Source organism: Ammodytes marinus (genome assembly GCF_949987685.1).
Source record: "Ammodytes marinus genome assembly, chromosome: 9".
NCBI lineage: Eukaryota > Metazoa > Chordata > Actinopteri > Uranoscopiformes > Ammodytidae > Ammodytes > Ammodytes marinus.
In genome coordinates this window covers 16,421,785-16,447,918 of record NC_137213.1, presented here as the reverse complement: position 1 = coordinate 16,447,918, position 26,134 = coordinate 16,421,785, and the positions used below count along the sequence as shown (strand labels likewise).

Sequence of the window (26,134 nt, the reverse complement as noted above, 5' to 3'; positions counted from 1 at the left end):
TCGAGAAATCTGGATTTATTAGGAACAATATGATCCCACTAGCTTATGGTGGATATAGCAGTAAACAACATAAACACAATTCACTTTTTTTTTTTTTTTTTTTTTTTGTAAGTGCTACAGGTTTGTGAATATAGACATACAAGGGTACAGCAATAGTGCCTATACATTCATATATGCACAGAGAATATATAAAAATGACAGTATATTGCTGTTAATCCGTTCATCCTGGTCGTGCATCATCACTCTCTTGTTTCTCCGTTAACACACAAATATTACCAGGAATAGCACACACTGTGAGCTGCTGTAGTGAGGCTGGGAGTTTATGACAATTATGGCAGATCAACATTTATTTATTTTTACAGAGAAGTAGCACAAGGTTGACTAAAGTTTAAGCTGATATAGTAAAGTAGGCTAACACTAGACAAACCCTCCACAGAGAGATCACAAAATCCCACTGGAGTAGACTCAGCAAAGTGAAGTGACACATATTCTCGATAAGCTACTTGTTTTTGTTTGTTTGAATGTATGATGTTTTTTGAAAGATTAATACAGTTCAACTTTGGTTTCCAGCTCTCGAGTAGGCTACTATACTGTAACTCTGTGGCAGTATAAGCTGTAATTTAAAAGTGAAAATCAACACTATAGCAGCTTTAAGCCAAAATGGATACGACACATAAATTCACATAAAAAACTGAAAAAAAATCTTGGTATAATAGCAGCCAGGGAGAAAACGAAATGTAGTTACAGTGTGATTCCATAGATTAGAAATAAGTGAAAAACCAGTCAGTACTGTTAAAAAACTCTGTGATCTGAGTACCTCTACATAAATATAAAAAATTGCAATTCCTTTACTGTTGTTTTTTTTGTTTTTTTAATCGTTCACCCTTCAGTGGTATAAATAAGGTCACACACCGTGAATAATAATTGTGTGAAGACGATATATTTCATCTATGCAAAAAAGAAAGTTGAAGTTTTTTTTAATAACAGGAAAAGGAAGGAAAATCGCTTTTCCATAAGCAACTTGCTAAGTATTGTGTACAACAAAAATTGTTTTGGAGCCTGTTTGCATTTTCTATCAGACTGTAACACAAGACAAACATCAATATAACAGGCTGAGAGGAACAAATCAATAACTGAATGCATTTGCAGACTTGGGAGAGGAGAGTCATCTCAGGTTCCAGCACATGGGGATGCACCGGATTTTGTAGCCCTGAACCTGAACCCTGATGCTGTAGTAGCTAGTCCACTTAGTCATCTGTAGACACCACATAGTTTTCCTCAGTCCAAGTCCACATGTGTGTTTGCCAGGGCTTATTCTAGCATTACTGAGTTGCATTGGTTGCCTCTGCAATGTAAGTACACATGTAGATAGGCAAAGCTACAAAACTTGACCACCAATGGGCTGAAGTTTAAAAGTAGGAAAAGCTGCAGCAAAGGTAGAAAATAGAAAATAACTGAGCGTTTTTTTAAAAAGAGATGGTTGGGTGGCTAATATGTGGCTTTTAAAGGGGAGATATTTTAGCAGAAGAGTGCATTCCTCTGCTTAAGGAATGCACAATTCCAAAATTGTCCCTTTATGTTGCACGGGGGCCTACCCTTTTTCTTAAGATGCAAAATGGAATGCTCACTTTACCTCTGCCTTTCTCTTTTGTGCTGTGCTCAACAGTTTCTCAGTATATTCACCAACATGTGACGTTTTTATGCAACAACGGGCTTCTTCTGCATGTTTTTTCACTCCTTCGAAAATGTCCATTCTACTTTTTTTATGCCCTGCCGTAACAACCACACAATTTGGGTTTCTTGGCTTGCTGCAAAACAATGAAAACCAACATACAATTCATAATCAAGGAGCTTTAAAAAATAGAATACACTCTGCGACAGAAATATCAACAGAACTCAGTCTTCCACTGGCCTTTCTGCTTATTAAAGGCCAGGGAGTGTATAATGGTGCAGTGTGTTCAGAGTTCACTGGAGCTGTCTGAGGAGTGAAAGCAGAAGACTCGCAACTCGCTGGTTCGTAGCAAGCTGTTTCCATTATACATTCTGGGCAGCTGTTCTTTGGAGGAAGTCCTTTGAAGGACGGCTGCTGGGGTAAAGGGGTGTGTGTGTGTGAGGGGAGGGTGGGGGTGTTGGTAACTGGAGTCCACAGTTCAAACGGGGTTCTTCACCCTAACAAGAAGCTGCGGACGGTTCCTCTCTACAGTGTGGGGGGGCCATCGCTGTCCCTGCAACTGCAACCCCCATAGTCAAGGCCTCCAAAATGGAGGTCCCGCATGAGCTCTGACACATGCAACGTCTACAGTAACACTCAACATTCATGCTATAACTAGTACAGAAGCAGGCAGGGGAAAGAAGAAAAATAAAAACCCTTCCCTTCTCCGTTGGACTAAGCTTAGCGTGATTACATCTAAGCTTTGCCTCTTTTTCAAGAAGTCCTTGTCTCCGTATGGGTTGTGCATCTGGTTGCTCCACTTGTTTTGATTTGTGTCTGTTTTGACATGAGGGGGCGAGGAAGGAGGGAGCTTTCTGAGAGAGAGAGGGCTTTGAAGAGAGCCTGATTCTGAGGGTTTGTCTCGGAGGGGTCAGGGGGCGTCTTTAAAAAGGAAAGAAGAAGAGGCACGGAGGATGAGAAGGATGAGAAGTAGAAGTTCAACGCCGTTCACTTTTGTGTTAGGTATGCTCCGATGGTGAGGCTCGCTGCCCCGAGTGCAGCCAGACCGAAGACTGTCTTAATGGAGGGCCAGGAGCACAAGACGGAGTCCCTCTGTCTGTCATACAGCTCCACAAAGGCATCCTGGGAAAAGAGACAGGGAAGAGAAAAGACAGACATTTAATTGGGCTGTCAAAGAATAGGTGTTCTCCTGTGTGAGAGATCTTGCGTCAGTTGGTTGTCTGATGGGTGGAGGCTACAAACACCATACAGAATAAGGCTGACTACCATGTGTTCCTACTGAAGATGTAAATCTTTAAAAAGTCATAGATCAAACATACATTTTATCTTTTTTAGTTTTAAGCAATTTGCTGAAACAGCTGGGCACTGTCCTATTTAATACACCTCACAGTATGTAAATATTTGCATTTGTTCAGGACTATTTTATGCATATACATTTAGTGATCCAGTGAGTATTTACATCAGCAGGAAATGGTGCATGTTGCTCAATTGTGTGTTTTTAATAGTTTCTGGACAAGACTGGAACTTTAAGGGCAAAACAGGTTTTTTCATGAAATTTGTTGACAATGAGAAAAAATATTATATTATATATATTATAAGCCACAGTTCCCTGGTTACTCTTCAATAAATCCAACTTTCCACCACCTTGATAAACCTTCTTAATGTATTCAATGTAATTTGTAACCCCATCACCTCCATGGCAAGATAACTCTGGAGGTAAGAAAGTTTCTTCGAGATTTGTGTTATTTGGGTGAAGTGACCCGAGGTGTAAATCCCTTGGCCACCACCAAATATGGGTGAAAATAGAGTGTTATTACACCCGTTCTGCAAGCTGAAGCATTAATGTTCACCGGCTCTAACACTCGCCCACACGCAACCCCAGACGCCCCTTCCTGCAGACAGACACACAACATGCTCTGAAAGACACACTAAACAAACATGGGAATCACAAAAACACAAAAAAAAGTGAGATTCAGAGCCCATTGGAGCCCATGAACATCAACAGATATTTGTTTATCTAGCATTTGGACAAGCGCTGCAGCACTCCTGCATAAATATATTAATGTGACTCGGGGGGGCTCTGCTTTTCGCTGCTATGAGGAGTTTTCAGATATAGCTCTGTAACAAATTGACAATTTGTTAGCGTGTGTAAGGTCTGTGGAGCGAATACCACGGCGGCATGCCTGACATAAGGAAATACAGACATCTGCTCATGAGCAATGGCAGTGGGAACAGGTGGACAGGAAGTCATGATGCTAAGCTCCTCTACACACAGACACATACACATAGATTATCTTGAACTCAGCTAAATTGAGTGTATTTTAGGAAGGTTAATGAGAGGATGTAACAGTTTCCAATTGAATATCACAAGCTAACCACATTAGCGGCGGGCGTGCGTAGCATTACAGTTGACCTCCTTTGATGTCCTGACGATGTTTAGCTGTAACTCAAAATATATGTGAACAATGGTGAATTGTTACATTTAATTCACCACAACACTACTGTGTCAGTTCCCATGGGAATCTATTATTCTATTTTTAAGTTCTCTCTCATTTAGCTCAATTTACCTTCAGTAATTATGTTTCTGTGTAATGTTAACTGGAATACACACGTTGTATTCGTCCTTGATATAGGCCTAGAATTGGCAAAACTGGGTCATTAAACTCCTTTTCATGAGTGTCTAATTTTTTAATATACGGTTTCCTTCTTATCAAACCAAAAGCCCACACAGGACTAACATTTTCTGAAGTGCTGTGGGGAGACAAAAGTATTTCCTGTTCCCCTCTCCCTTTCCGTCCTGTGGCATTCCTGAGGCTGGGGTGGGGGGCATTCGGTGACACAGAGGAGGAAGGATCAGCATTTTTTTTCATAATTCAGGCACCTCTGGTGTTTAAATCAGCCTACAATATCCACATGGCATTTCCTTTGTTGCAGCTGAGAGTTTGTAATTATCCACTGCTAAAACAAGACTTTAGAGTCCATACGGCCATGCTAGCAAGCTCTCTGAGACCGAGCTAATCAGACACAGCTGGGCTTTGAGCTGAATGCTAATATCATCATGGACATGCTCACAAAAGCAACGCCAGTGTGCTAACTCCTGTCCTCTATTATATTTACCTTTTGCATCGCCCCCTACTTATGCATGTTAGCATGCTAATAAGTGTTAATTAGCACCTAAGACGACATAGGCTACAGCTGAGGCAGATGGGAATGCCCTTAGTTTTGCAGCATCATCAAAGTTACAAGAAATCCTGAGGGGGTTGAGTGTTTGATTTGAATTTCATGGTATTTGTTAACCTCATGGTGCCACCAGTGGAAAAGTCAGTGGATCATCATCAGGAGTCATCATCTGGGAACCATGAATGTCGGTAGGTCTACCATATTGTGTTGCAATCCATCAGCTTTTGATATTTTTTATATTTTCAGTATGTACCAAAGTTGTGGGCAAACTGGCACTGCTGCCATCCCTAGAGCAGGCAGTGCAAAATTATTCAGATTCGGATTTTTAGTCTAGCAAACTCTGAACAAGGCCTGTCTTTCAACGATGGCGCTCCCCCTCCTCTCCTCCCCTCCTCCTCCTCTCTTCCTCTCCAAGACTCAGGTATTAATGAGAGAAACAAGCTCTTCAGTCACACCTCCAGCTGAGGGGAATGTGCAAGTTGGCATAAACACTGACTCCATCTCTCTTTCCTTTCCAACCTCCGACTGGAAAATAACAGTGTGCTGAGGCAACAACACAAACCAGCCACGGGGTGCATACAGGCAGCAGCAAATGCATGTGACTGACCACTAGCGAGGCCTCGACAAAATGGCAAACCCATGATGCGTGTCCTCGATATGTCCCAGACAGTCGGCATAGATTATCATCCGTTTAAGTCTGAAACAAAAGTGGGACAATTACGGTAAGAGGTTCATACGAGCAGTGATGGATGTTTAAAAGAATCCCCGCAAGGGCACGGACGGTAATAACTCCAGACTGGCTCAGGGGAGATCTGGGAAGCGGAGATGGAAGAGGGAGGGAGGGTGTCAGGTGGCTATCATGAGATTGAGGCATGCTCCACTTCAGCTCCGGGAACTTTTGCACCCACACGCTAGAAAGCGACCATGTGAGTATAGCGTGAAAAACAAACCTTAGTTACCTTCCTACTTTACTCTTGTTCCCTTTCTCCTTCTGTGTTGACTTTCATTGCCTTTTGAAGGAAAAAAAATGCTAATAATAGGCAGCTGGCATAGGACACAGGAGGTTGACAGGGACAGCAAAGGACAAAACATCTGCATTCATCACACCAACAAAAGACTATAATCCTCAAAAACTTATCTCACTACCCTGCAGCAAGCCATCTGCCACCGCCAGCAGGTGTGCATCTGGGAAATTGAGTCCAGGCTGCAGTTCTCTACAGTATTCATTTGTTGGATCAATGGCTTTTGAAAGGTCAAAGACGCCCTATAGAAGCCAAGAATCCTAACGGAAAAGGCCTAGCCAGGTTAATACACACACACACACCCTTTCCTTCGTTTTGTTTTGTTTAACTGCTCACAATGAATCCCTCTGAGACACAAACAGAGTAAAGGAATCAGAGCACTTGAGAGGATCCCATACTCAGCCATGGGGTGGCAGCTTGCTGCCCGAGTGTCATGGTTACCCAGGATGGAAGCTTCACACATGATTTGCTTTTCCCACCAGCGGGAGAGTGACTGTCCTCAACCCTGGATTTGTTTTTCACATGGTTTTTAAACCTCTGGGTTTTGCTCAGTGTCTTTCTCATGGACACAAAGAGTTTTTTTTCACTGTTGTCTCTCCCTCGGTTGGCCTTAACTCTTCTTTAATGGCAACAGGAAATACCAAACATTTGCCAGTTCCTTTGGGTATATCCCCCTGCTATTGGGAATGCTATCTTGACTTGTTGGGGAAGATAATGAGTCATTGTGTGCGCTTGGCCAGCTCTGTTGAAAAGCAGCGCTTTGCTCAAATCAGAAAAATGATTAGGCAATCTTCTCTGTTTTGGGACGTTTCTGTGGGTAATTGCGGTCAGGCTGAGACTAAGAGAAAGGGATGTGGGTTAAAGTTCAACTTGTAATTAACATGCCTGTTTTATTATTCACCTCTAAACCAAGCTTCTCCCCATGCTCTGTTTATTTCCAAAGCACTCGCATATAACTAGAATATTGCATACACTGCTGCTGCCGCCCCTCTTTGATTTTCTAATGAGCTTCTTGCAGACTTTTCTGAAGCTAATTAAAGTCAAACAAAACTCTAATTTCAGGAGCTGAGGGGGAGTAATGGGAGATTTTTTTTAATGCAAGGAGGGCATACTGTCCTTTGTAATGGATATGTTTAGAATGCATACGCGGATAGAAACACACACACACACACACAAACTAAAAAAAAACCTTCTCCAGACACAATAGGTGAGAGGACAGCAGCCTCTCGTCTGGAAGCAAGGTCAGGTTCGATTAAACCTCTGGAGTGTCATCCATCGACTGGCACGGCAGAAATGAGATGACCGAAGGAGTTTGTTGAAATACTCATTACCCAGTGAATCCCCTTGTGTCAGCAGTGCCAAACAGCTTGGAGCTGAGGACACTGAGCCCTTCACCACACTGTGACAATACTACAATAGCTGGAAACAACCACCTCACAGACAAGTGATTACAACCTGGGTGGCAGGTTGAAAAAAAAAACGCCCAACTTAATACACTTACTCTTAGTGGCTCACAGGCTACTGACAAAACAGTAATGCACAGTAGCATGCTCTTCAGCTTTTCAAATGTGAACCTGTCCTGTGTGTATATCTGTTTGATATCTTTTCTCAGTATTTCCTGACCAACAGACCAACGATGACGATGCAAATACGTATTAAATCAGGCCCTAATGCCCAATGTATAATCATTTACTTCCTGTGAGCTATAAAACTGCTCGGAAGACCATCTCTGAAAACCTCACAGGAGATATCCTTCCAATATCACCTTGAATTCCAGCATTACATGTTAATTCAAGTAGTAAACTATCTAACTTAAGAATGTTTAAATGATTTTGATATGAAAGAGTCAAGACAATCTGGTTCTACTTGTAGCTTCATTGACGATACACATCCGTTCAAAATACCGGGGCATTTTAAATCTTCCTATGAATCTACCCAAAAGGAATGAACAGCCCTTTAAACAGCCAGACTTATGGTAACTGTGGAGAAATGGCAGGCTGCCAGACAAGAAGAGAACAGGAAAAGAAAGATACGCGAAACCCTTTTAATTTACTTTCGCTTTGGGTGACATTGAAGACTCGGGTTTCAGACTTGGCGGATGGGCTCAACTGTAAAGGGTAGGAACAGCTTTGACGTTGGATGCTACCCCTAAAGGCTCATAAATATTCAAATTTGCGTCAGCGGCAGCAGCATTTGTGTGTTTACAAAACAGCACGCTTCTCACGTGGGAGCGAGCCTGCTCTACTGGAACATGAAACGTGATCGCCAGTAAATCACCCACACTCCTCTTGACACCAGCGTTTAAATTTTTTATTTTTTTTTTATCAGCTCCATTTTTCATTGTCTGAGCCCCCACATTAAATGAGGACTGTAACCCTACACATTAGACTCTGGTTTGTTTAGAGATGAAAAACGCTTCTCTTGTTTTTCTTTTTCTCATCCCTTCAAAGAGTTAGAAGGAGAGGAACCTTTGGAGTTAAACCGTCCAATGTGTGCAGCCGCATCTAGATTGATCTATTTTACTTAACCTTGACTGAGCAGTAATGTGGTGTGCGGGCACTATATTCTTGTTGAGCCTATTGATTTTTTATTGAACGGCTTTGATCAAACATGAGTCAAGGACGGGGTGACCCTGCGGGCTCGGAGAAGTGAGGGCAATTGGATGGATTCAGACTCTGTTTGCTCTCCTTACATTTGCTCTCTCCCTCCTGTACTCCATGTTTATCGGCACCTCTGAGGCTCCGAGTGTATTAATTTTAGTGTATATATTTTTTTTAACCTTTATTTATACAGGTAAATCCCATTGAGTCCGAAGACTCTTTTTCAAGGGAGACCTGTTTTCCTTTCCCACGTTACCATTCACACACACATTCATACACCGATAGCAGACAAACTATCGACATTCACACGCGAAATGTTTCTTTCATTTCTACAACATGAGCCCGTCTTGTGATTTTGACCTTGAAGCCTAATTCAACCTCAACAATTGATCCAAAATCCTTCCCAGTTGCCCTAAACTTGTCACAATGGTTTTCCTCAAAATAGATTCAGTGCAATGCAGCTGAAAGGGGATGTCTACCTCATCTGAGGATGTCTCCTCTGAGCCTATATCCGGTCCACTGCATGGGAGGAAGTGACAATACTTGAATAGGACAGAAGTGGCAAGACAGTTGTGTTGCTATAAATACCAAGAGGCTCCATCCGAGCTCCTGGTTCAGGGCTACCCAATCTAATAAAACAACTCTCGTCTCGTGTCTGCCCCTCTGCACATTTAAAAGGCCACCAATGACGCGCAAGAGCAGAGGAGGGAATGGAAAAGGGCTGCTGATTCATCATCCGCACAGGCTGCTGTGTTTGGAGTGCATTTAACCTGACTCGAGTGGCTTTCTTGTAAAGACAGGATGTCTGACACATGGGTCTTTAATAGCTCAGTGTTGGAAACCTTGCATAGCACATCGACTGCTCCGGTGACGTGTTCGTGGCTTCAGAATTGGAATTTGTTATTTGGAGGCCAACAAACTGCGGTGTTCTCTCTGACATAATCCAGTGAAAAATCTCCATAACTAGTTGTTTTGTTTAAATTTCGCACACAGGAATGTGAGGGCCCTCGTACAAAGAGGCACTTGGCAAATGAAAGAAGCACTGTGTGGCATTTCAAACCCGCAGAAGCACTCAGGGGACAAAAATGCGATGCCAATGTTTTACATTCGCTCCATGCAGTTTCGGTTAATGATTAAATATCAGCTTTTTAAATCAGCCTTGGATTGCTGTGTACAGGAACCAGAGCACGGCTAATTTTGGCAAAACAAGTGGCGCATGGGAGCCTCACCCCCTACCCTCCATCCCTGAGCCGCTACGCCTGATTTGTGCAGATAGAAAGCTCTGATAGAGGCCGTGGGAACCAGCAGATTCCCAAGTGGCCTGTTGCTTCTCCTGTGACAAACAGAGCCCATGGGAGAGGCTCATTTCCTGTGGCGGGGTGGCATGCTGCTTCAAGCCGTACAAGTCAAATCCAGTGACCCCCTTAAGACCTCCAGACCACACAACCACCATCTCAAACGGGGCACGGGCTGAAAATAGACTGAGTGATCGGCGCCAAAACACGACTACTGTATATATACGGTGTAGTGAATGGGATGTGTTGGAGCACCATCTGCATTGTAGGCCTCCATGGATGTGAAGCGTGGTGGGGGCGGATTGTTTTGAACTTGAGCCCAAGCAATGAAGTCATACTGATGTTCTTGTAAATGGTGTGTTCAGCTTATCAGTTGTTGGGTGTTTGTTTCCTTTTTATTGTGTTGGTTTGTTTTTTGTTTCAAGCCCTGACGTAACAGAATGTCACAATCCTTATGTTCATCAAGTTGCTTTTCCAGGCAGCTATCATTGGTTAAGTATTTGCAAAAAAAAACAGCTTGACACTTCAGTTAGCGTTAAGTCACTTCCTGTGCCAGATGGGATGACATCAGCGTCTGGTTTCAGACTATGGCTTCTCTGTGGTGGAGCCAAGTACGGTTAAATCACAGACTCTACTGTGAGGGGAACTAAGGAAAGACTAGAGGCAGGCCAAACATGTAGTCATACTTATACCATTGAGACAGGGAGGGGGGAGCAGCAGCAGCAGAGCAACAGAACGCTACAGTTGGTTAGACACGGTAACTAAGAGGTTTGTATTTGTTTTGAACCATTAACCGACTCCTAAATCCTAGCTCCAAGTGTAAGAAGAAAAAGTACACTGTAACAAAACGGCAAGTTTCATGTTCGCAAAAAGCAGGAATGTTGTGATTTTTTTTTTCCTTTGATCAAACCCCTAATTTAGGAAGCAGTGCCAAACATCACCTAATGGAGAATTAAACATGTCAGGAGACCAAGGAGAAAGTATTATCAGAACATCAAAGCCCGACGTGAGGTGCCTCACACGGTCTCCGCTTTCATACAGGAGACGTCTTGTAAAGTCAACCGCTGAATGAGAGCTTGACGGTTTTGGCAACAAGAAATCGGAGCGGTTCACGGGATAGGAGTACACAGGGCTGGGTTTCAGGTTCAACAGTGTTCTGCAGTGTGTGTACCCATGTAAATGAAAGAGGCCACAGTCTGGGACAGGGCACGCTGTGAGCAGAGTCGAGCAGATTGAGGATCTCAGATGTCCGATAAATGTTGGAGAAAACAATCATCCGTTTGAGGAGCAGCCCCCCTCAGGAACAGCTTTGAAGTGGGATGATGAAGAGGAGCTGAACCACAGTGAAAATACTTTCCAGAGTCAAATTCAAAACATCTACAAAGTAACTGTGAACCTTTACTCAGGTACTGTCCTTAATTACGATGTAATAGATATTGTACTTCACTTAAGTATTTTTAGTTTATATTCCCCTATGTTCCTTTGTTTTATATTTACATTTTAGAGGACAGTATCATACTTTTTATCCGAGTACATTTATCTGGTCAGCTACTACAGTAAAATGCAATCTGATTAATTCACATGTCACAGGGGCAATTTTTCTGGATGATTGCTTTTACTTAGCTGATGATACTTCTACTTAAAGCCCCTAAAGACTTAATGTAAAAAAATCTTTAATATTTATCTGTAACATGAAAAATGTACAATTAAATTAGAAAATATCTTGGTTACAGTTCAGAAAAACACACCCAATGTTGTATTTTTGTTTTGTGTGTGATGTACACTATGTTCCATCTGATAATTTACAGTAAGAGGTTGGTTGGAAGATGATGTTTTCAAGGCCTTAAAGTTAAGATGTCCAAGACTCTTAGTGTTATCACCATATTGGACTAGTGTTGTGAACTAACAAAAGAAGGTAGGAGGCAAAAGCAAAACTAAATATGGGAAGGAAAGCTTTTCCCACAAGCTGAGGGCAGACATTGTGAAATGCATGACATAACTTCTCTATCCTGCATGGAGTGTGAGGTCATTTTGAAATGGGGAGGAGGGGTGTGTAAGGGGAAACAACGATTATTGTTTCTCAATTTCACATCCGACTGAGAAATCGAAGCATTTATCCACAGCTTCGGTTGTGCTTATAGTCAGCCATGATGTTAAAAAGAATCTCGGAATTAACTTCAACTTTCTCCTCTCTGAAAAAAAAAACGCTCCCCCCGCCCCTTCTCTCTCTCCTAGGCTGGGAATACTGGGGAAAAGTTCAATGACCTCTCTCAAGCAACCAGCTGATTTTCATCCGGGGGGAGAGGAATGAGAGGAATGCATTGATGTGTGGAGACAAACAACTGCACTGTGTGCGCCCAAGAGGCCTGATACGAGAAGGAATGAGCCTTACGATAACCAAGTCCACGGCAAGGAACGCAGCTACGCCACACACGCTAACATTATGTCATAAAATAACTTCATTTAAAATCAGAAATAGATACACTTATAATGAGAGCCTCATGAAGCAGCTTCAGGCTGGGGCTGGACACCACTTTTTATTAACTGGCCCTTTATCCTTTCTCTGGTCTGAGTTCAATGCGACTTACAGAGAGACCTTGGAGAGAGTTGTGTTGAGCTGCATGCTTTAAAAAACGTGCAATTGTTTGAACTATATGGGGCACGTTGGCTCGCTCTGAGCGGTGTGACCTTCCCTGTCTGTGTGCAGAGACCAAAGGGAAACAAGCACAGCCTACCTGATGAATGATAATAAGTTTGCCTATTGTGACTCTAAGTCTGGCGTGAAAATGTGTGGAAAGCTAATAAGGCACATGTCAATGTCATAATAGGGGAAGGATTTCTTTTTGTTTTTTGGGGGCTTTTCTCTCTGGAATGATCCATGGAAAAAGTAATTAGGGGTAGGGGAGAACGGGGTAAGTAGGCACACTTTTTACTCTAGTGAGAATTGCTTATCACCTAAACATCTTTCAATAGTCATTCCTACATTAAATTGAAGCTTAAGGTGTTGGCTTGAAATGTGTACCCCTCACTTTTTATATCTTATTATAATAAAGAAGAAATTAATCATCAAAGACACCCTTACACATTGTGACAACCAACCCCATCAAGGGGTCGGTTGTCAAACACTATGGGGTTGTTTGTCACAATGTTATCTTAATGAGAATAATCTTAAAAAGAAGGCAAGCAAGTAGAACTAAATTTGAAAGTTTAATTGCATTGTCAAGTTGACAAATAGGCCTACATAACTTACTGTAGCCTTGGCAGCTGGTCTAGTTTGGATGCACTGGGTTGTTTTGATTTTGTTGCCCTTTTTTCTTTTGCATGCTAGCTGCCTTTTCCTGCTCTATTCTTTCCTTCTCTGGGGTGTCAGTGAGGATACAGCTTGAAAATGTATTTCATTATCGGGTTCCTTTTCTGGCTGCAGCCTTGACATAACATGTGACAACCAACCCCCCAAAAAATGTGACGACCAACCTCAACTTGAATTTCTTGCTAGCATCAAGGCCAACAACCATCTGACAACTTATTAGCTTGCTAACCACAATCTAAACTATAGTTTACCCTTCACACTTTGTATGGGTAACAAGTGTTTTGTTATAAACCCATTGTGTAAAAGCCTAGAAGAAAAATACTGAGGCGCTAAATATTTTCAATTTGACATGAAAAACACAAACAGTCGTCTCACCTCAAATTCAGCAGTCTAACTCCAAGGAAGACTATGTAGGTGACCTCTGATCCCAATTCTGGATATTTACATACCAAAATTTCACAGACAGCGCCTTCTGGTTCCGAGATATAACTATTTTGACAACCAACCCGTGTGACAAATTACCCCGTTCTCCCCTACTCAGTGAGTGCCTGGCGTAAGCTGGGGAGCCTTGATGCTGCTGTACATTGAGCATTACAATATGTTTCAAATGGAGACTTTTGAGGAATATCATACTGACATTGATGCTAACATACTGTGCACATTGAACTGCTACTGATAACACTGTTTTTATTTGGTGCTACTGTATGTAATGCCCACGTGGATGTTTCACAGTGCAATCCTCTGCTGTCTAAGTCAGCAGACGGATCAGCTGAGCATCAGATGATTGTCGAGTCAGATGACTTTAATTGGCAACTTTTATCCCAGTCTGCTCTATAACATTTATGTGGTGTGAGCTAATCTGCTTCATTCTCCAACTCCCTACTCTAACAGCAGGAATTCCAATTAAAACAAATCCATTTGCTCCATTTTGCTTTGGTCTTCTCAACACAGGTGGCCCAATCACACTTTGCCAAACTTTTTTTTTTACCAGCGATAACTCCTGCGCACTCTCGACCTTGCTGCACCCCATGTGGCAGTAAGAAGAAGGAGGACTGGACCGCCTATTTGGAGCTTTACAAGCCTCCTCTAGCTTGTCCATGATCCGTCTCCCCTCCTCCTAAAGCATGTTAGCTTCACTTCCTGATCAAAGACACCTTGTGAAGTCCAGGCATTTCATCAAGGAATATTTGTATCCTCCTCTGAGTGCATGAATTTGGACTCACATTAATTCAAGTCTGGTAACATTGGAGGTCAAGGGGGTCTGCTGAGGGCCCGTTCTGACAGATTGGATGGTATCAGAAAATGAGTTTGCAAAGCCACCTGATAGCTTGGCACAGTGATAATCAAAGGTCCTATTTTTTCAAATATTAAAGTAACATTTTGTTGATTAAAGGAGAGAACATACGTATTGGACTCCCTCCTCCGCAGAATGTGAAAAATGAATGAATCCCTTTATAGGTCAATTTGCAGACTTAATTAAACTCCTAGTGGTTAAATTTGACGACATGAGATTTGTCTAGACATGTCACAGTTAACACTCCTCTATAAAGCAAAATGGCGCCTGACATAACTGGATCCAGGCATCATAAAAAATTTGCTTTGACATAAGTCACAAGAGGATTGCACCCCTTGAAACATACACAGGCGTAAAGCCTAACCGTGTATTGTCAAAAAACACTAAGAAAAAAAAAGCTAAACAAAATATCGAAGAAGAAAAGGAATCACTGTCAGTTCAATTTTCCCTGTTTGCTTTGAAGTATCTGCCATTATTTGAAGTTATAATGACAGCCCAACAACCAATTAAAGGCAGCACACCTTCAGAGTAGTCTCAATGAAATTGATGTAATATAACGCCGTAGCATGCCCTTGCGGCAAGGTATCCCTGTCAGAAGTAGAGTGTAGCACTATAGTCAGAGGGGTTATATGTGACGATGACAGAATGTCTGCTCTTTGCAGCATGCTTACAAAATGTGCATGTAGATTTTGAGCGGACACCAACAGTTGTATACATGGCGAGGAGTTTCATGAATGCTGCTGGCTACCCCTGGAACACTACGCAGATGCAGGAGCAGCAGCAGCGTTCCCCTGGCAAAGCTTTTATCTTCCAAACATCAGGGGCGTATCATTTTCTCTATACGCTTCAAACCTAATCAGTCGCCATCAAAGGTGGCTGCCAACAGGGTGGTGCTGGGGTGAGGTTTAACAGGAGTGAGAGCTTGACACACACACACACACACACACACACACACAGACCAGTCAAAAGCATGAAAGTGTTAAAACATCTCGCCAAGGTCTTTTCAAAGAGAAAGCTTTTTTTTCCTACAGCATGGATCACTGACATTTCCAGCGGAGGGTGTCCAGATAATTATTTACCCGGGTAAATATATTTACCATTATTTGGCTGTTGTCTTTTTTTTTGGAAGAGCATGTACTCAGCATTTTAGAGAAGAGCCAATAATGGCTTGCTGTTTGTTAATGGCCAGTGCTGTGGCTAGTTGCACCGGGAAATCCCAGCGGGGATGGTTGGGGTGGTTTGTGTGTGTGTGTGTGTGTGTGTGTGTGTGTGTGTGTGTGTGTGTGTGTGTGTGGTGAGGCTGAATGGCATGGCTAACAGGAAGCTAGGCACCCCGGGGCCATCTGCTCCCTGCCATGGCTCACATGTCACCCTGTGACAACACAGCATTATTGATTCACACAACCACATCCGCTTCTGTGTGCACACGCTCATGTGCCACAGCATATGTGTCTATGTACATGTGTGTGAGTGTGTACACAGCCATTTTGTGGCCAGCAAATAACTGATTTGCACCAGTACATCCGCTTTTGTGTTTGCCTGCCTGTGTGTGCGTATGAACTCTATAAGCCTTAAAGAAGAGCTCACCCAAATCATAAAAAAGTCCTGGTAGTGTCTAGCATGCATTTCATTTAATTTTATTTATGTATTTGTAAAGTTTTAAAGCTGGAGTTTCCTCAACAAGTAAAATAACATTAAAACGCTAACATCTCCATAAATAATCTTCAGCATGGAAAGACAAAAACTCCCCAACAATGTTTCTTACTAGAAACAATGTCGCTGGTAAATCAACAAACCTTTGTGTTAACATTTCTTGTTGGTACAATTTCCTGTTATCAGTGAAGACTGTCCACCCATGAGGGGGAAGAAATTAAATCTTGTTTTTTTTTGTGATTTGGGGGAATTTACCCTTTAACAACCATTAAGGTTATGCTATGTATGCAACAGGCTCTCTTTTTGTGAACAATTAAGTAATTTAGGAGACACTCCCCACTCTTACACACGACAGCAGTGGCTATTGTTGCTCTAGAAACTTACTGAGAATATCAAATCTCTTTTTAAACCCCTTTTGGGGCTTTGTACCAAAAATCGTCAGTTGCGAGACAATGGGAAGAACCGTTTAACCTTGCCCTATATTGATATGCTGCACAGCTTGCCTGGGTGTGCCTAGTGGCAAAGTCAACTAGTGTCTCAGTAGACTCCTCATTATCCAGCTCCCAACCATGACAGGAAAGGTGGAAAACTCTTTTATCTGCCGTCTCAAATGGTTCATTAGGACAGTTTTTCTCATGCGTGAGTGGCGGATGGGTTTGTGATGTGAGCGCCGCGAAAGCACGGAAGCAAACAGGGCAGGGATTTATGTGCAACACGACAATTACAGGACCACACGGGAGCATCGATAGCAACACTTCTATATTTAGAGGGCTTCTCACATGTCCCTGCATTTTTTAAGAATCTGGAACGTTACCTGACACTAAAAGCCTGGTCTCAGGGTAATAGGGAGTCGTTTGTGAAGGGTTCGAGCACGTGTACATATGTAAATAGATATGGTCCATGGTGCTGGGGTAGAGAGAGACAGAAAGAGGGAGAGGTGGAAAAGAAGAGGTAATCCCTCAGTTGGGAGTGAGTGCGTGCAGCCTTTGGGTTTTCTACTTGAGGGACATCCATTTAGTGTCCGAGTTTATCTTCTCTATATATTATTCATCAGTGTGTGCGCTGACTAGGATAGCAGGTTGAGGTGATTTGGGCTAAAAATACTAAAAAGGAAACACAATCATTTGGCTGAACTCACAAACACCAGTGCGTAGGCTCACATGCTCCCCCTCCCCCATAGAGACCTGCATAAATAGAATTGTTACAAAGCAAACAAACAAACAAGAACCACATACACACATCAGCACGCATAAAACCGAAGGCAGCACGCTGAGCTGACATGTGTGTCCAACAAACAAAATCACACCCCACGCCACATTCACCGCCCACTCAGGAAAAGAAACACCCAGGTCCATTATTTATTTACAGTTGCTGTTCCCCAGCAGACATTCCTCCGGCTCTCCTGAGGAAGGCCCAGGAATAAGCACACAGGACAGGGTGGAGGGTCCCTGTGGGGAGAAGTGAGGTTGTGGAAATAGGCACAAGCGCTCACAAAGCAACATAATGTTCAACAAAACGATAAAAACAACTCTCATGTCTAAATGCTTATTGTGTTGTTAAAGTGATTTCCATTCACAACCAGGCGTGCACATTTGTGGCGCGTTTACGAAGCGCTCGGCATGCGCGGAATGGTAAAGTTGGCGTGAACACGACATAAAAGCAAGGAGTGCCAAGTCAAGCTGTAAGGAGATGTGAACAAACTGAATGTCTGACATTACATTCCAGTCAACAGTATGATACGTTGTATGATATTTGTTTCGGGGAGGAATTCAGATTATTTTTTAGAGAGACAGTGCCACTCTGTCTCAATGGTACCACCAGCCCTTTTCTACAATTAAGACTGACAGTGTGTTTACAGTTTGAGGATGGACTTGATTTTGTTGTCAGAAATTGAGTTGCAGTTCAAATTATTTTGATAAACAGCTGAATTATTCATTGCAATGTATCCATCTGCAACAGAGCCTTAACGTTTGTTCTTCTTAGTGACATAATGTGGGCTGATAAGGCAAAGCAGACGTCGCTCCTGCTGTCGAGAGACAATGCACTTTGGTGAAAATAGCCTCAAGAAGATGTAAACACCGTCTCGGGAACATACCCGCAGCCAATCAATAGTTGAATTTAGGTAGTGGTTCAGAGTCAGACGCTAATGACCTCAGCGTAAAAAAAAAAACTGACCTACGCAATAACCCTTTATTGTCTTCACTCACACTGCACCAACTAAGCTATAAAGGGTTATTAAACCTGCTCTCCAGAGTATTTCCACGCACGAGACTGAATGTTTGGAACAAAGGTATTTGGTCTTTGAGCGTCTCCGAGACCCAGATAGCAGAGAGAGAGAGAGAGAGAGAGAGATCTCTTCAGGCCTGCTCCTGAAAAAAAGTATTCATGCCATACGGAGTCAAAGATTCCCTGCCCAGAGCCGCCCTTAGTCTGAAGGAAATGTTCCTGATATTGCAGTTGCTGGGCTGATGGTTGTAAACACACAGTGGCAGATGGCGAAGCGACCGGAGCCTGCGCAGCAAAAAAGGGGGTACAGTACAGGGGGGAAATCTTGGCTGCTTCTAGCCACTCTGAGCGTTTTTATGGTGAACAGTCTCCAGTTACAGAGCCTGAGAGTCCACATCAAGAGATAACGTTGTTGTTAAGATCTTCAAAACTGCAGCCTCGGTTACAGACATCCTCCTGTTCGCCAGCAGGGACATTATGTTTTGTTATTTTTCTGTTTTGAAATGATGAGTGGGAGGGAGAAACCCTAAATGTGTGAGTCTGCAGGCTTGCATGGTAAAGATTAAGCGCAATTAAATTTTCTAAGGTCAGAACTAGAAATTAAGAAAAAAGAAAAAGGTAAACAGCTGACTGTGACAACACACTGAATGAAAAGAGAGGATTTCTGTCACGGAACGGGTGGATCAATCCTGACTTATAGAGCTCAATACACTGTAAATAGTCCTCAGACTATGAGCGTTCCTTTCACTGTCAAAACAGACTCCCTGTTGTTGGGGGAACAGTTCAAAGCCCCGGAAAACACAGCCAGAAACACTTCCTAAACATTGCCACGCTTAGGTATTGACTATGGTTGAACGGGTTGAATTTGAAACTAGGAGACACAAATTGGATCGAAGTGACATTTCATGGGGCTGGTTCTTTTTGCCTTCCTATGTGTGGCTGCATGTGCCTCCTTTGTGAGTGAGTTTGTTTTGGGGCTCCTTTTTTTTCCTTCCTCCTCCACTCTGCAGACATGTCACCTATATGGAGATTAATGACTTCCTCGCTGTCCCACATCCACTCAGCCTCAACAAGGGAGGAGAGGGGGCGCAGCCAGATGCCCGCCATACTATAGCAACATGCGGGTCCCACCCGCCGACGAGCAGGTTGTGCTCAGGGAATCTCCCACAGGATGGACCCAACCCAAGCCAACCTACATTGTCTTCCTCACACACACACACACACACACACACACACACACACACACACACACACACACACACACACACACACACAATTAGGCCACCTGGCCAGCAGCATTCTTCAGACACCTGATCCTGCTGTTTGAGACTCGAAAAAAAGAGAGGGGGTTTTCAGGTGATTAATCTCCTTCCTCTTGTCTACTACATGAAGAGGCAATGCTAGTGGCTATGGCAGCATGTACATAGTTAAATGCTAAGGTCAGCATGCTAACAATGACAATGCTAACACACGGATGTTTAGCAGATATGATCGTCATCTAAGTGTAATGCTTACATTTGTTAAGTAGCAATAAACACAAAGTACATCGAGACTTATTGGAATTATATGAGTTTTACAATTATTTGGTAATAAGCCAAAGTCATGCGAAACCACTACAGGTTAAGCCCGTGGGTTATCCAAATCCTAAGGGTTAATCCTCCAATCTGGACCACCAATCTACAACATTTCATGGCAATCCATCCAAGAGTGGCTGAGACATTTCACTCTGGAGAAAAAAACAAATTAATTTCTCAGCATCATATCTGAAGCTGTTCTCACTCAGTCTTCCACAATTGTGAAACCGCTGTTTTTCTCTCTGAGCACACTTTTTGTTATTTTGCTCCAAGCTGCTGCCCTCTCACACAGATGTCTGAGGTCAAACGTGTAATTTCAGGAGTCGGACACAGCGTGCCACTTTGTTCAATCATTGGTGTTTACTGCTAAGCCCTGTAAATAAACACAGGTGCACAAGGTGTGGGCAAAGAAGCTGCAGACCTTAATGCAACCGTCCCCCGGTGAGTGCGATTTCAGCCACCACAAAGGCTGAATTTATACAGTTGGAGAAAACTGAGCGTATAAAGACAATGAAAGGACTGACAGAGCTTTACATCCCGGAGTGTGGGAGGTAATCAGTGCAGGGCCGGAGCCATTTCACCCTCAGCTGGGTTTCTGCAAATACAGTAGCTGCTTTGTCATTTCTAAAGGGCAGATAGTTTTGCCTACCTAAAAAAAGTATATTTGACTCACCGGTGATGCCTAGACTCAACAACGATTAGCGGGCTCTCCTATTTTTGGGCTCAAATCGCCTCCAAAACAACAGGAAACAGAGGGTGGTTGATAAAAAGCTGTTTCCAAACCGCTCTCACATGTCAGTGTCAGTAATAGGTTGATTAGCCTCCACCTTTGTTTGAGGGATTGTGGAAAACACAAGAGCCACCTCTTGCACACAATGGACAGTGGTGACCTTAAACACGCAGCCTGTCCACACGCACATATAACAATGTTGATTCACTGTCTACATTGTTAAAGCCTGCACCATCAGAGAGCCCAAAAGCTCATCAGAAGGGTGCTGCAATTTAAACATACAAATTGTGCTTGATTCAAATTACTCTGCGGTGGATGGTGGATGCAAAGAAAGAGAGCTGTATGACCCATTATGAATCTCGAAAATATGTTACCCCCAAAATAGCTTCAAAGCTTTCACACGAAAACAGATTGGTTTCACAGATTATGTCCAAACAGTGGCGACCATTGTCAAGCCTGTAGCATACCATTGAGAACATCGAGGTCATGTCTTCCCGTTTTCTGGGAATTCGTTTGAGCAACTTGGTGGTGTTACATTCCTACCATTAAACATTTACATAGGGTGGGTGTTAAATTGGCTGATTCCAGCATTTTTAGACTCACGATATTTAAATTTGACCACTCTAAAACCAGCAAGATAAATTAATAAATAGATGAGCAAAAATTCAGTATTTCCAACCCAGAATTTGATTCTTGGCAAAATAGAGAAAGCTTTGAAACTGCTTTTAGAATGTAATATGAAGAAATGCAATTGAGAGAACACATTATTACAAAAAAATAAAACAAACAATTAAAGCATGTTTCTTTTCTTTGAATGGATCTTGTTTGTCTGAGGGTGGTTGTTTTGAGGGGAACTCCAAACCTGCAACTACAGGATGAATAATTAAAAAAATTACTCAAAACAATCACAATCAACAAATTGCTAGTTGCTATTTACTGTACGTACTATGTACCAAAGAAACCTACCACACTCCACAGTAAAAACAACTTTTTTGGCACATGCTCAGTGATACACTGACTTTTTCTCTATTTCAACAACAAGAAGATAAAAAATAAGTAGCTGGATTTCAGAAACCCAACAGACAAAGGTCTGTTTCTGCAGTGTCAGTGATTAAGTGTCAGGTAATAACTGAAACACACACACACACACACACATACACACTTCAGGAAATTCCCCACCTAAAGGGCATTCAAATGATGTGAATAGGGCAACGGTGTCTGATAGACTCCTGTCTGTCTATGCTGAAGTTCAAAACATTCAAAGTGTAACCTTACACACAATTTTGTGTTCAATCGTAGCCAATCATCGCCTATAGTTTGAGCTAATGTTTACGTGGTTTCCTTGGTGAAGAGAGCAGAAACCCAACCAAAGAATGACCCAAACTTGAAACATACGCTTTCGAATAATCCTGAATAATCCTTTGGATTAAAAGACTGTTCATTCTCTCTCTCTCTCTCTCTCTCTCTCTCTCTCTCTCTCTCTCTCTCTCTCTCTCTCTCTCTCTCTCTCTCTCGGGCAGCAGAGATACAGTCATCTCCGCCCATCTGGAAAACACAGACTATGATGATGACCTACATTATTGTACAGTGGGCACAGGCTCCAGAGACCTGGAGCGGCCCAGCCTGCGCCAGCTTCAAGGTCTGACGAAAAAGACAGAAGAGTTCCAACCTCAATGCACAGAGGATTTATATGTTAAACACAGTGTCTGCAGATTAGCGTTGTGTGTTCCTAGAGGGCCCTCCCTCTGTTGCCTGCCTTTGATATGTGGCACAACCTAGCACCTCCAGGGGCAAGGCACACTCAAGGGGAATGTTAAATGGTCCTTCCCTTTGAGATGAAATGTTCAATATGAATCATTGATGCCCCCCCACTCCAAAATGATGATACCTTCCGGCTAACATAACCGAAGCAATACAAATGATATGCTCTCATTATACGGCTAATTAGGGGCTAATTCAAGGAAGAGAGCGAAATGGAAAATTTCAAGTTAAAAAAAATATACAGTGCTGTGAAAAAGTATTTGCCCCCTTCCTAAATTCTTCTGTTTTTGCTTGTTTGTCACACTTATTTGTTTCAGATCATCAAAACATTTATAATTTAAGACAAAGGCAACTCTATTGAAATCAGAATACAGCTTTTGAATTTTCATTCTTTTTATTGAATGTAAATAGTTAACCAGAACCTATTACACCCATGTGAAAAAGTATTTGCCCCGTAAACTTAATAACTGGTTGTGCCACCCTTGGCCGCAACAACTGCAACCAAATGTTTGTGATCACTGGCAATGAGTCTTCTACATCGCTCTGGTGAAATGTTGTCCCTATCTTCTTTGCAGAATTGTTTTAATTCGGCCATTTTGGAGGGTTTTCAAGCATGAACTGCCTGTTTGAGGTCACGCCACAGCATCTCAATCGGTTTTAACTCCAGACTTTGACTAAGCCACTCCATACATTTTATTTAGTTTTTTCTGAGCCATTCAGAAGTGGACTTGCTGGTGTGTTTGGGATCATTGTCCTGCTGCATCACCCAAGTTCTCTTGAGCTTGAGGTGATGAACTGATGGCCGGACATTCTCCTTCATGATGTTCTGGTAGAGAGCAGAATTCATAGTTCCATCAATTATGGCAAGCTATCCAGGTCCTGAAGCAGCAAAGCAGCCCCAGACCATCGCACCACCACCACCACCACCACCACCACCATGTTTGACTGTTGGTATGATGTTCTTATGGTGGAACGCTGTGTTAGTTTCACACCAGATTTAACAGGAACCAGGCCTTCCAAAAAGTTCCACTTTTGACTCGTCAGTCCATAGAATATTTATCCAAAGGTTTTGGGACCATCAAGATGTTGTTTGACAAATGTGAGAAAAGCCTTTGTGTTCTTTTTGGTCAGCAGAAGCTTTCTCCTTGGCACTCTCTCATGGATCCCATTTTTGCCAAGTGTCTTTCTTATGGTGGAATCATGAACACTGATCTTAACTGAGGCAAGTGAGGCCTGCAGTTCTTTAGATGTTCGTCTGGGTTCTTTTCTTAGCTCCTGGATGAGTCGTCGATGAGCTCTTGGAGGTATTTTGGAAGGCCGGTCACTCCTGGGAAGGTTCACCACTGTTCCAAGTTTTCTCCATTCGTAAATTATGGCTCTCACTGTGGTTCGCTGGAGTCCCAAAGCCTTAGAATGGCTTTGTAATCCTTTCTAGACTTATAGATAACAATGACTTTGTTTCTCATCTGTTCTTGAATTTATTTTGATAGTGGCATCATGTGCTGCTTTTTGAGATCTTTTAGTCAACTTCACTGTGTCAGACAGGTTCTATTTAAGTGATTTCTAGATTCTACAGGTCTGGCAGTAATCAGGCCTGGGTGTAGTCACTAAATTGAACTCAACATTCCAAAATATGTGGTCAATTGATTGATTTATTAAAGGGGGGCAATTTCTTTTTCACACAGGGCAAGGTACGGTTGAATAGATTTTTACACTTAATAAATGAAATCATCATTTAAAAACTGCATGTGATATTTACTCAGGTTATCTTTGATTAAAATAAAAATTTGTTTGAGGATCTGAAACATTTAAGTGTGACAAATATAAAAAAATAAAAGAAATCAGGAAGGGGGCAAATACTTTTTCACAGCACTGTATAGCCTTTGATGCAAAGCTCTTTTGGTTTCTCTGTGAAGGAACATGTGTGTTTGCAGGTAAAAACAGTGTAAGAAGCCTCTGCATCAGCACCTGAGGTAGACCTATATGTCAGATGGGTTCTAGTTTACCTGACCAGCCCTGCCCACAGGCCCAAACACATTAATTCAATAGTTTTGTTTGCTGACATGTGTCTGGCCTCCTCCAACCATTAACATGCATCACATCACATCACAACCACACCAGAGCGTGGAGCTTTAGATTCAGGTTAATGTCTAAATGACCACTACATTTAAGTTATTTCTCATGTGACGCATTGAATGCCGCTTTTGAAGCCTTAATTCCGCGTTTAATACAGAGGGCTGTCCCCCCTCCACTCGATGACAGCAGGGTGGCAGGCAGGCAGGCCGCCCGCAGCCACTGGCTCTCTCCACTTGACAGGGCGGGTTTTATTTGTAGCGTCGGGAGGTGTGACAGAGCACGTGGTCTGATTGGTCAAATAAGCTTAACAGCCACCATAAACATCCAATCAGAGATGGCATAAGTGAGGCCGTCCATCTCGAGCATTTGCGCTGTCGAGCGCAATGGGCTCGTCTAGGGAAATAGATGTGTGTTAACTGCAGCTGAGGTTTTCGTGAGCATGTCCCATTAGTCATATCAGAATGCACGTTTTTAATCTAAATAACACACTTACTGCATTTGCTGGTTAAGACTGCACTGAACCAGAGCAAAAGGGGGACTTCATACGTGACACACAACTGCAAAGCGCGGCTCAATAACTAAACAGCAGAATCAGACCTACCCATCCCCCGTTATCTTGTATCCAGCTGTTCAGAGGTCCATTTAAATACTCCGTCATCCACTCGGCGATGTTGTCCACCTGCGCTGTCATCTCCTCCTTCGCCACGCACTCCACGCACACGGTGCCTCCGAACTCGAAGAAAGCGATAATCCGGCCCCAGTTCACCCCGTCCCGGAACAGTTCGTCTATCACCTCGGCGAACCTCCTCTGCGCCGTGTTGGAGGTGAGGTAGAGCTGCCGCGACATCTCCGTGAAGTCCGGTTGGTACAATCTCTCGAGTTCATCACCAGCCTCGCGCAGGACCCTGTGGATGTCGGCGTACGGGTCGGACCGGGGGAACAGTTTATAGCGCTGCTGCTGCTGCTGCTGGGGGAGGCTCTCTTCTTCGGGCCCGCTGTTGTTGGCTTCACGGCACCGGCGGACCAAAGTCGGTGGAGGGGCAACTATCGACCCATTATTATCAGCTTCTTCATCCCGCACGTCATCAAACCCCCACCGGTAGCCCCCTTTAAAGAGTTTATGGCAGATATACTTTTCCACAATGTTGCGATTCCACTCGTTCGCCATTCCGGCCCCAATTTTGTCACTTTGTAGCCTACAGACTAAAGACAGGAGGTCGTTCTAAATAAAATGCATCTTGAATGTGTCGATTTTTGTTGTGTTTGTTGCGCTGTACAATTTAAAGCACAGGCTTATCCCAAAACTCAATTACAGTCAAATATAGGCTACGCGAATCAGACAGTAGAGGTACTAACAGGGAGAGAACGCTTCGCAAGTTGAGGGAAACCGCACAGAAAAAAGACAAAACGTCTCAAAAGTCTTCATTTCCCGAATCCTTGGAGAGACACACTGGCGACCTTCTCTTTGCATAGAAATCCAATATGCGGAAGAGGTTGGAGAAGTGTTGGTCTATTCCTGTGCACATCAGCAACAGACGAAGATGTGTATTGCGGTTAAAAAAGCATGAATGAGGGCCAAAGTTGTACGCGCTTGAACGGGCTTCAAACGCAGCCAACTATATTTTAGCAGCGATTACGCACAGCCAGGCGCAGGACGGTGAGCCAGACAAGGTCGGACTGAGCCCTCTTCCACGATTGCTCCTCATATCCTCCTCAGCAGCTCCCTGCCCACCGCCGCCAC

At 43.0% G+C, this 26,134-nt stretch overlaps 1 protein-coding gene across 1 annotated transcript; it reads right to left on the bottom strand.

Moving 5' to 3' along the window:
* Window positions 1-26,121, bottom strand: bcl2b (BCL2 apoptosis regulator b). The gene is made up of 2 exons (XM_080033647.1): window positions 24,995-26,121; window positions 1-2,794 (listed from the first exon to the last, which is right to left on the bottom strand). Exons 1-2 carry the CDS (start codon window positions 25,559-25,561, stop codon window positions 2,660-2,662), a joined length of 702 nt encoding a protein of 233 aa, XP_079889773.1. The 5' UTR covers window positions 25,562-26,121; the 3' UTR covers window positions 1-2,659.
* Between the last annotated feature and the right edge of the window lie 13 nt (window positions 26,122-26,134).

Coding starts and splice junctions, on each gene's coding strand:
- bcl2b (XM_080033647.1), bottom strand. CDS start 25,561: ATGGCGAACGAGTGGAATCGCAACATTGTGGAAAAGTATATCTGCCAT. Junction 2,795..24,994: donor TACAAGATAACGGGGGATGG/GTAGGTCTGATT, acceptor CTCTTTTCCCAG/GATGCCTTTGTGGAGCTGTA.